The 11,878-nt window shown below is 34.4% G+C and overlaps 1 protein-coding gene and 1 long non-coding RNA gene across 2 annotated transcripts; both read left to right on the forward strand.

Annotated features, from left to right (window-relative positions):
- The first annotated feature begins 3,519 nt into the window (after positions 1 to 3,519).
- On the forward strand, positions 3,520 to 7,502 carry LOC107821997 (uncharacterized). The gene is made up of 2 exons (XR_012696559.1): positions 3,520 to 3,717; positions 4,290 to 7,502. It is a non-coding gene; the product is annotated as an uncharacterized LOC107821997 (long non-coding RNA).
- Positions 7,503 to 8,826: 1,324 nt separating this feature from the next.
- Positions 8,827 to 11,878, forward strand: LOC142165856 (uncharacterized). Its single transcript, XM_075224236.1, has 7 exons — positions 8,827 to 9,031; positions 9,456 to 9,660; positions 9,838 to 9,916; positions 10,003 to 10,387; positions 10,955 to 11,142; positions 11,335 to 11,728; positions 11,859 to 11,878. The coding sequence occupies exons 1-7, from the start codon at positions 8,827 to 8,829 to the stop codon at positions 11,876 to 11,878; spliced, it is 1,476 nt and encodes a 491-aa protein (XP_075080337.1).

The raw sequence follows: 11,878 nt of genomic DNA on the forward strand, positions 1-11,878 counted from the left end.
AAAATCACTTAGCCTCCCTAGAATCGCTTCTGCGGTCGAAATCCCGCATCTGCGGCTTCGCACATGCAGCTCCTAGTCCGCTTCTGCGGAAATAGCTCACCAGGCCAACCCTCGCTTCTGCGGCCTCCTCTTCGCATGGGCTACACTGCTTCTACGGTCCCAATTCCGAAGAAGCGGAAATACTAGAAGTAGCAGCAAGTTCTGAGTTACACAAGTCCAAAACTTCCCGTTAACCATCCGAAATCACCCCGAGGCCCCCGGGACCTCAACCAAAAACACAAACATGACCCAATACCTTATTCAAACTTGTTCCAATCATCAAAACACCTCAAACAATACCAAATCTACTAAATCACATCGAATTCAAGCCTAATTTTCTAAAATCTTCTAAAATACGCATTCGATCAAAAATCCAATCAAACCACCTCCGAATGACCTGAAATTTTACACATACATCCCAAATAACATAACGAAGCTACAACAACTCTCGGAATTCCATTCCGACCCTCGGATCAAAATCTCACCTATCAACCGGAATTCGCCAAAATACTAACTTCTCCAATTCAAGCCTATTTCTACACCGGACCTCCAAAACCACTTCCGATCACACTCCTAAGTCATAAATCATCCCCCAAAGCTAACCGAACCACCGAAAATCACATCTGATCCCTCTAACTCATAAGTCAACATCTGGTTGACTTTTCTAAACTAGGTTTTCCTTAAAGAGACTAAGTGTCTCATTTCCTACCCAAACCAATCCAAATCAACTCGATCACACCAAATACAGAAAGTGAAGCATAAAGAAGCAGAAAATGGGAGAAATGGAGAGGTAACTCATGAGACGACGGCTCGGGTCGTCACATTGTCATCCATTTCTTCGAACGTTTCTATGGAGTGCGCAAGTAACTACGAGTACCAAGTTAGGTCTCTCCAAATTTCTTCAGCAATATGGATGATACTTGTTCTTTTGCAAGGTCGTTACCTTTCACTGCAGTGACATAGTGGGTCACGTGATCCTCCTGATCCGTTGTGCCGTCATATATTTTCAAATATGTCGGCATTTTGAAAGTTTTTGGTATAACATGTGGCACGGCCTCATCGCTAAATGGTTGTTCCATGAACCGACCGGCGTCCCATTTTGGTAGGAGTTTTGGGGTGCCCGGTATCTTATCTACCCTTTATTGATGCTCCCTCATTTGGTTATGGAGTGCCTTATTCTTGTTTTTCATCTCTTCCATTTTTCTAAAATAGCAGTGAGGCGTCGTTACCTTCATCATTAACAGGGTGAGTAGTACTTGTCGTGGGAGGTTAGGTGTGCTGCTCATTGGTTGTTGTAGCGATGTTGACTCGCACACTCCCTCTCCTCGCCCTCTGAATGGGTTTATCTAGCATGTTGTTCAGTGTATTAATTAGCCATGCTTCTAGTAGCTTCTTTACCGCTGGTGGTGCTTCTTCCGCAGTGGACGTAGAGGCTCCTTTTCCATGAGAATCAGTAACCCTGCCATGAGGAGGGGGTGAATCACTTCGCCTGGGTGAGGCGCTTAGTGTCGTGTTCTCCTCGTCCTCTCCTTGAGCTTCGTCGATGGTGTTTAGGAGATTAGCGGTGAGATTGGCTATCGCCTTTCTCTTTTCTTCCCCATTGCCTGCCATGTCAAATCTGTGCAAACAACGAGAAACAGGACTGTGCAGAGTTTTTGTGCGTTGTTTTTTTTAGATCTAGAAAAAACTAAAACTTTTAACTAGAAAATCCCCACAAGTGGCACTAAATGGTTTGACCAAAAAGTCTTAAATCTTTTTGTTAAACTAATTAAGTGAATGATGATGGGTAAATGCTAGTTAAATATAATAAGTTCTAGATCTGAGATTAGAGTTAGAGTGAGGCTATTTGTCAAATGGTTATACCAGCATATTCAGTCATTAAATGCACGCTTTTAAGGAGTAAATGAAGGGTGAGTAATGCACAATAAATATGAGAAATAACAATAAATATAAATAAGAAGAACACCTCACCCAAATATCAAATGATGTGGAAGATTCTTCCTTCTGACAACGAGATATGGCAGTGAACAAGAATATAAGCAATGTTTTCTTGGATCATGTGAGTAAAAAGGAAGAATAATCGCTGAAATCAATCACTATGGAAAGATAAAGTTTGTATATTCTTTCAATGGTCAACTTCTTACAATAGTGTTCTCAGATTCAATCTCACGTGCCCATTTTCTTCTCTCTCCCTTACTATTTATATGGGATATTCTCTAAATACCCTAAAAAGTACAACAAAGGGAATATTCAGGAGAATATTCCCGTACTAGTCCCAAGACTACACTAGCCGTTATTCCTATCTTTCGCTATTCGGCCTCGACCTCTACGACTCGCTCTGCGATTGCTCATTATTAGGTTTTGGTCGACCTCGTCTCATCTGCCCAATTCGGGACACAGTCTTTCACTTTACGTTCTTTCCACGCCCGACTTCCTTAGCAAGATTTTGACCCACACAGTCTTAACAAAAGATGAAAGTCAAAGATTCTTTTGAATTTTATTGGTTATTATATTACTAGTAGTATTTAGTTGTAAGACCGAATCTAATTCTAAATTGTGGTGGTATGTCTGGCAAGAAAATCTTAATTTTGAGTTGGCAATGTAAACTCCTGTTCCATTTACACCAACCTAAACCTTAGACTTTGGAAAAGTTACAGTCAACAATAGTTGGCATATTTTCTGAAAATTATGTAACATCGAACTGAGTAAATACTCGATGAAATTAGGTATTCGGAGTACTTATAACAGGATATATGTCTGCAAAATCATTTTATAAGAAAAGCAAATAACTCACTGTTTTCAATGCGTTGGGAAGTTTAAACCGTAAATTTGATGTTGATACCGAATTATTGCGAGACTAATGTATATGTACTTCTTTAAACCATAAAAGAATTATCCTTCTATTTTGAACCTGTAGGTTTATATTCATCATTTTTAAAATTTGTTTTATATGCTGATTAAATTATGTTATAAAGATAAAAAAAATTTAAGCAAGGGTGGTGTCCAGTTATACGTAGCTCGACTATTATATTACACACTTGGTACCTTCCAAACGCATATGTATTAGGTAACTTTTCCAATTGAGTATATTTTTTTATATATATATATATTTGTTGAAAATATTCAAACCTTAGTCTTCAAGGTTTGCACCTACTTTGTTAATCATTATTCGCACCCTTGAATATAAAGATAAAATTTATATATATTTATAGAAATAGAGATTTAAATAAGAGTTACTAACCCAAAATATTGTAATTTATAAATCCTAGGAAAAATTAAATCAACCACAAAATGAAGATTTGGTCATGGTTGAATGAACCAAATAGAAGGGAAAGATTTTTTAGTTAGAGACATGTCAACTTCACCCCAAGATTAGGTTCACATTTTCTTTGACCCTATCCTCTTTTAGGAAACTACTGTTGTTTGTAATACATCAATCATTTCACTGGCTATAGGGTCATCATATTCAAAAACGATATATGACAGCTGCAATATTAGACTGAATACTAATTCAAAGCTTCTTTAATAACCCATATTTAAATGTAAAATGTGTGAGCTTAAATATCACAACTCAAATGTTTAGATCTCTCTCAAGCTAATTATCAACAATTTCTCTTTGTGTGCTTTTTGAGCATTGGGTGGTGTACCCCAGAGGATTATGATGGCTATTCCTTAAAGGTATGTGATCTATTTATTTTTTCTTGATTACACAAAATTATAAACAAAGCAAGAAACAGATCATTTAATAGGTGTTTTTCTAAGTTACTTCTTTAAGTTTCTAGACAAAAGGGGTTGCTATGATGGTAAGCAACCTCCACTTCCAACCAAGAGGTTGTGAGTTCGAGTCTCCCCAAGAGCAAGGTGGGAAGTTCTTGGAGGGAAGGATGCCGGGGTCTATTTGGAAAACAACCTCTCTACCTCAGGGTAGGGGTAAGGTCTGCGTACACACTATCCTCCCCAGACCTCACTAAGTGGGATTATACTGGGTTGTTGTTGTTGTTGGTTGTACTTCTTTAAGTTTCTAGTTTGTTCTTTTGCATCTCTGCTTAATTTCTTTCTCTGTTGATCCTACAAAATGAACTAAAGGATAGGAGGATTGGGTACATGAACTTTCAAATTGAAGGATTTGTTTCTTACTCAGACAGTCCTTCTAAATTTGTTGTTCTACTTTTCTTTTCTTTTTTTAATTCTAAATTCCCGACTAGAAGAACCTTTAGACTCAGATAGATTTTTTTGTTTTTTTTTATTAGGTATTCAATATTCACTTTAGCAGCGGTGGTTTAAGGGTAAAGCGCATGAATGCACCAATTCCATTGAGCCGTCCGTGCACTTTAGGATCTGATACTCATCCAGTTCACACTTGGAAGTCCCATTTTGGGGTAAAATACTCCTTGCCAAAGATAATTTGAATCGAAATTTGAATTTTTTATTAAAGATGAAGAGATATTTACCACCTCATTATAGCTTATAGTGGTAATTCGATAGAATAGGTATTTCTGTTTTTACAATTTTTTGTTACAATAGGAATAATTCCTCAATGATTTTACAGTGAAGCAACAACAATTACTCATTAGCTTAAATTATTTCAACCTTTAAAAATATTTTGTACAGCCCCTAAGCATATCTTGATTAATCTTACGGAAATAATACAATTTTACATTTGGCAATATTGGTGGAAGATGCAACTGTTCAATTTTCACCGTCTCCTTACCTTTTATCTTTTTTGGTGCAATTATATAATAAAAATAAAAATAAAGATATCTTATCAATAAGGTGAATTGCTTGACCAGATCAATTCATATTTATATTTGTACTTAAAAACGAGGGTAATTATGGATAATAAAAACCTCTTACGTATATTACTATATTATAATTTATATATAGCCTTACTCTCCCGTTCATATTTTATTTTCTATTGCATGATTTAGTGTCAAATCTAAGAGCCCGTTTGGATTAGTTGATCGTAAATAGCTGATAAATTTGAAGTGTTGAAAAATATTTTTAAGTTTGAAACTGATGTTTCAAATAAGTATTTACTTGTTTGTCTACGTTTTGAAACTGATAATAAGCAGTTAATATGTTTGGTAGAAAAATGCTGATAATTTATTTTATTTTTTTAATTAAAATAACTAAGATATCCTTGAAAACTTTACAAAAGATTATAAACTAAAAAGTTTCTTTGTTGAGAAAAAGATGAAAAACGAATATGAAATGAAAAGAAAGTTAGAAATTTTATTTTGGAAAAAATATTTTGTGAATTAGAAAATATTATTAGGGATAAACTAGTAAAAACTTTGGTCAAACTAAAAGTGTTTATAAGCTAAAAAGCCATAAGTTGGGGATGACCAACTTATGATTTATGATTGATTTTAGCTTATAAGCACATGGCTTATAAACACTTTGGGTATTTATCAAACACGTAAATAAACCTAAAAAAGCTTATAAGCCAGTTTGACCAACTTAGTCAAATACCCTCTCTGTCTTTTTTAACTTATATGCACCTAGTAGTAGTAATATTTTTCGTTTTGCTGCTTTCTTTTACTTAGAATGATTCTTACTCGGGCAGATACAAGATTCAAAGTTTATGGGTTTAATTTTAAGGTTTTTAATATTGAACCCATTATATTTTTAAAATTATGGGTACAAATATACTATTTGTTCCAATTTTAATATATTTTTACGCATAAGTTTATTCAAAAGTTATGGACAAATTCTTTTACCTTGCATCCGCCACTGTTCTTACTCCGCTATCTATTACTCGAACTCAACTTTTAACTTTCAACCGCGTAGCTTCAAGGAGGTGTAAACTATCTGTCGCACCTCCGCAGCGTACTGCCGAGGCCCGCCACGAGCGGCGATTATCACGGCGGAAAGGAATAGTGAACAGCCGCGGAACTGTTGCGGCGATAGATCTCCGGCTTATTAGAACAAAGACGATTACAAAAACAGTCCAAAATGAGCCGTGGTAGGCCCAATCGCTCTTCGAGATTTCATGGTAAGCGCTCTCTCTCTCTCTCTTCTCGTAGGATTTGCCGTTTTAGAATTATCAAGTTTGAGGCTCATGTTAAGGCCCAGCATTTGAAGGTTAGGATATTTAGAGTCCAAACTTTAAGGCACTTGTTCATGGTGATAAGCTCCTTGACCCACTAGATGAGGTTTATATGAATGGGTTACACAAATAAGCTTAGCTATTTCGGTGCCATTTGAAAAGTTGTGCAGAAATATCTTTGAGATAGAAGTTGGAGTTTGATTTCGGGCGAATGTCACAAAATTCGCCTTGCCAAAACTAATGACGGATCACCAGGAATTTCTGATGAGATGAGGTTGCAATAAATTTTGGCGAATCACCAAGAGTATAGTACAAGTTGTATTGTAACATTGCAATAATTTATTCATAAATTGCGGTGGAGCACTAGGAGTGTTGTTAGGACTTAAATATAAATAGTGTCGTAAGTTCAGAATGAAGTTTATGGGAAATTTTACAAATACGTTTTTTTTTTAAAGGATTACAGCACATGTCACTTGACCTAATAGCCCAACCGAAAATGGCTCATATTTGAAGCTCTTACCCTATTTAGCCCATATTTTACATAATTTGAAAGAAACTTTTCAGCCTTTAACCCACTATTAAAGACATAGTTTAGGGTTTTTATTATTTTCTTCTTTCCTCATTCCCTTCTCTCTCACCGCCTCTCACTTCTTTCTTTCTAACCCACATAGATCCCTCATCCTCTCTTAAAATTAGCCATTAGCAATGTATTATGCTTCTCTTACAAACACACAGCATCTGCTACATATCTGCCTCCCCCTTTTCCGCAGATTATCTTAGTCAATAGCTGAAGCAACTTCAATTTGTAAGGAGCACAGCAGCTTTATTCCCTCTCCTCTACCCCCCAATAGTTCTGCCATTAATGGCTTAAGAAGGCTCGGGCTCCTACTCCGTCGTCCATGGTGGCAAGCAAAAGAATATTGAAGATTTTTGAAAGAAATATGAAAATACACACAGATCTGTAAATAAATAGCTCTCAAACTTGATTTGTACCAAAAAATAACCACTAATGTTGGAAGATTTTGAAGTTTGAAGTTCTGGTCATTATTATTATGACCTTGAAGTCTCGAATCTGAAATTGGGTTTGTATAGAAATCATAACTATGTAGCAGTTTGTATCAACATTGTATACTAGTGTATAATTGTGTATATGGATATACAAACACCTCTTATACACTATTATACATGTTTATACAAAGTTATACAGTATTGTATAATTGTGTATAAATGTGTATATTTGTGTATAATATTGTATAATTATATATTTTTCAATTTATAAGGATGTATATACATTGTTAGTGTGTAAGAGGCCTCTACAGAAGTTTGACACTTCTTTCTCATCTTCTTTTTCGTGTAATGTGTTGTATGAGCGTTGGAAGGATTCTACAATTTATTTACCAAGTTTTTATTTTTCTTTTATCCTGTTGGATTGCTTCAGCAATTGCACATAAAAGTGTTTGAATTTCTTACCTTCAGATAATATGTATTATTCAGGATTTTTGAGTTGTGTTGTGGCTGATTTGCATTGTTTTATCAAATGCTTAATAATCAAAGGAAATCAACAGAATGAAAACAACTGGTTGTATACAGAGGGAGCAAAATAAGCTTTTTTCGGGAATTAGCTTATTATTTTTTGGGCTATAGATTTGCAAAGTGGTATCTAGGCTGTTATGTTGCAAGTCAGATGAGTGAGTTGTATTTATGTGAAATTATTCCTTTTTTTGTGCTTTAAAATTGATCCAAATCAACTTTAAATGACTGCAAATATTATATCCAACATTCTAATACTAATCTCAATAATTGCCAATGATTAGATTCAACCCAAAGCTTTAAAAATCGGGAGACACTTTCTCTTCTTCAATAATCAAGTTGAACATAACTCAACAGAGGAGTAGTAAACTTTTTTAACAAGGACAAAAGTTAAACTGCGCTAGTGAAATCTCTTGCTAAGGGACAGATTTATGGACTTTTAGTAGTTTGCGTCAAAAATTTCATAGCCCAACATATTAAGCATTCTCAATAGAGGATGTCCATGTGAGCTTAAGTTTGTAAATAAGATAGGGATTTTTTTCCTTTCTATACCATATATGAAACTTTATTACCAAATATGTGCATAGTTTCTAATTTATCCGTCATGTTCACACTTTTTCTACAATTATTATACTATTTATTAAATACTAATTATTAGTAGCCGAATATTCCTAATTAGGCGCGCTACAAATCAGAAACAGAATATTCTAATTGATTTAGCGACCTTCAGATCAAATTTGAAATGAAAATCCTTTATCTTCAATTTAAAATCAAATTATATAGACTCTTTTCTGCAAAAACTCTGTTCTTCGATATTTTTCCTTAAACCACAAATCAAAAAAAGACAAAATCGTAACAAATTCGAATCAAATTGAAGAAATCAGTTCTACAAAAGTTGAGCTCGTCGACTTTTTTCCTCAATCCACTGATCAAAAAAGCGACAAAATTCAACAAATTCAAGTCAAATTGTAGAAATCAATTCTGCCGATACTCTGTTCTTCGTCTTTTTTTCTTAATCCAAAAAAGCGACAAAATATTAAACAATACATCAGCAACGACACGCAATCATGTCTGAAATCTCAATCATGCTACAATTAAATGGGAATTGGGATAGCTATGGCAGATTTAGAGATTTTTAAGTTGATGGCATTGTGCTCGATGAGGATGCAAGTTACAGTATGTTGATTTCTACAATTATAGAGTAATTAATGATTGATACTTCGGAAAAAATTGTAGAAATCAAATACATTGTGAATGAGAATTGTCCTCCAATGGAGATTAGGAACGATATAGGGGTTCGTGTGTATATGGAGACAAAAAAGGAGAATAAAAACATAGGATTGTATCCGTTATGTATAAGTGTACGAGATTTCAATATGGAATTGACTATTACCAATGAGAACACAAGTGCAGGTTTGTTATGTTTCAAATTCTATGAAATTCTGATTTTACGGTAATATCTATAAAATTCCTACATTTATCTACAAATAAACTACACATCAGTTTTAGGATGTATAAAGCAATATTGTTTTCATGATTATCTACAAAATTACTACATTTATACTATATTTAAACTACAATCTATGTTTCTAAAATGTTGACTACAAAATTTTTCTCTTCATCTACAAAAATTCTACAAATATACTACAAATCAGTTTAAGTATTTACAAAGCAGTATTATTTGTAAGGGTATCTACATAATTACTACATTTATGCTACAATTAAACTACAATCTATGTGAAAAAAAATGTTGACTACAAAATTTCTCTCATCTACAATTTATCTACAAAGATTCTACAAAATTGCAATGACACTGTTTATCTTTATTTTCATGCAGGTTCGTCTGGGACAATAAAGTTACTTGATATGCCAGCCTTTCCCTTCATAGAGGAATATCAAAGTAAAATAATAACTGAAAGTACACAAAGTATTATCGAAGAAGGACAAGTGTATCAAGACAAGCAAACAATTGCAACTGCAATGAAGCACTATTCTGTCATGCACAAGTACCAATTCAGGGTTAAAAGATCTAGCCACAGAAGGTATGAATATATTAATGGTGAAAAGATCATTATAAACAGTATTTTCCTTGTGATATGTGTTTTTCAAATATTGTAGATGAAAAGTAGTTATATTGTATAGTGTGTTACTTTATGTTAAAACAGTCATTTTGTTACATCTACATTGATAACCTGTATTATAAATGTATTTTTTTGTAGATACTGGCTTATATGCGTTGGAGAAAACTGTAATTGGCACTTCAAGGCAACATCAATTAATGATTCTGCAATGTTCAAGGTCAGGAGTTTCAACCGACAACACACATGCACCTTAATGGACGATACATTCATACAGCGCAAACGTACTGCAGTTGTAGTTGGTAGCATGATCATTCAAAGTATTGTGATCCTAAGACAGTTTACACACCAAAGGACATACAAATTGACATGTTGTCCCAACACGGAGTGAACCTAAGCTACATGCAAGCATGGAGAGCAAAGGAAAAGGCTTTACAGTTTTTGAGAGGTCATCCGGCTGACTCCTACAACAAATTACCAAAATATTTTTATATTCTTGAGAAGACGTATCCTGGTTCAGTTGTTAAATTGAAGAAGACAGAAGATGAATGCTTCTTATATGCATTTGTTGCTCTTTGTACATCAATAAGTGGTTGGGAATATTGTGGACCAGTAGTAGTGGTTGATGGGACATTCTTAAAGTCAGCCTATAGAGGGATTATGCTTACAACAAGCACAATGGATGCAGCAGGTAAAATTGTAGTTATTTGTAGGCAGTTTATAAATTGTAGATACATTGTAGATACTTTGTAGATATATTGTAGTTTATATGTATTTGTGTTTTTATATGCATTTTCAAAGTTGCCATGAATTTATTTTTTTACTAATAATGTAGGTACAATATTGCCTTTGGCATATGTTGTGGTTGATTCGGAAAACAACGCATCGTGGAAGTGATTTTTTGAGCAATTCAAGCAAGCATATGGTGAAAGAACTTCAATGTGTGTTGTTTCAGATAGGAATGAGAGTATCCTGAAGGCAATATAAATTGTCTATCCGGGCGTGCCACACTACTCTTATATGTGGCATATTTGGACAAATATAAGGGCAAAATTCAAGAAGGGTCATCTACAATTAAATGAATTGTACTTTGCTAAAACACGGTCATACACTCTGCATGGGTTTAATGAAAGGATGTTGAAGATTGAAGAGATAGACCCGTGTGTTAAATCATACCTTTATGATATTGGGTATCATAAATGGTCAAGAGTGCATGCAACAATGAATAGAACTTGGACTATGACATCAAACATTGCAGAGTCGTTGAATGCTGTAACAAAAGATGCAAGAGAGCTGCCAATATTTGACCTATTAGAGTATATGAGGAAACTTCTTGAACGTTGGACGAACGAGAAGTTATTGAAGGCAAAGGGTACTTTCACATTCCTTGGGTCCAAATTCAACAAAGAATTGGAGAACAACAGAACATTATCTCTGAAACTTAGGGTAAGATCTGTTTATTTGGTGCAGAAAAATAATATTTTAATATACAGTGTTTCCATATTGTAGATAAATTATAGACAAATTGTAGTTAATTTGTAGATTGTAGATAATTTGTAGATAAATTGTAGATAAGTTGTAGATAATCTATTTTTATGATTGTAAATATTTTTCTTTCTATTTGTTATGTAATTGTAGGTGAGTGCTTCAATAGATCATATCCATACTGTGATAGATGGTGCGAAGCGGTACATTGTGTGTCTTGAAAGCAAGAAATGTAGCTGTGGCCAGTTCCAACTTGATGAACTTCTATGTGTGCATGCTTTGGCAGCTTTAAGGCACAGGAATGAAACTTATGAAAACTATTGCTCTCCGTATTACACAAAGGAGAGCCTACTGTGTACGTATGAAATACCAGTAAATCCCCTTCCTGATAAAAGCAAATGGAATGTGCCACAACATATATCTGATGAAGTAGTAAATCCACCTACGGGAGAGAAAAGGCAACCAGGAAGACCTCAAAAGGAAAGATACAAAACATATGATGAACTAAAGTCAAAGAAGTACAAGGTGTCATGTGGCAACTGTGGAGGTGAAGGGCATAACAAAAGATCTTGCAAGAATGCGCCCAAAAAGAAATAAATATCATGTAGTTAGAATAGTATTTCAAAATAATTGTTAGTGTGTTCAAGTTAACAGAATTTTGTGTGTAATCGTTTAAGTTTTTAAGATCATAATGTAG

Source organism: Nicotiana tabacum, chromosome 11 (assembly GCF_000715075.1).
Source record: "Nicotiana tabacum cultivar K326 chromosome 11, ASM71507v2, whole genome shotgun sequence".
Taxonomy (NCBI): Eukaryota; Viridiplantae; Streptophyta; class Magnoliopsida; order Solanales; family Solanaceae; genus Nicotiana; species Nicotiana tabacum.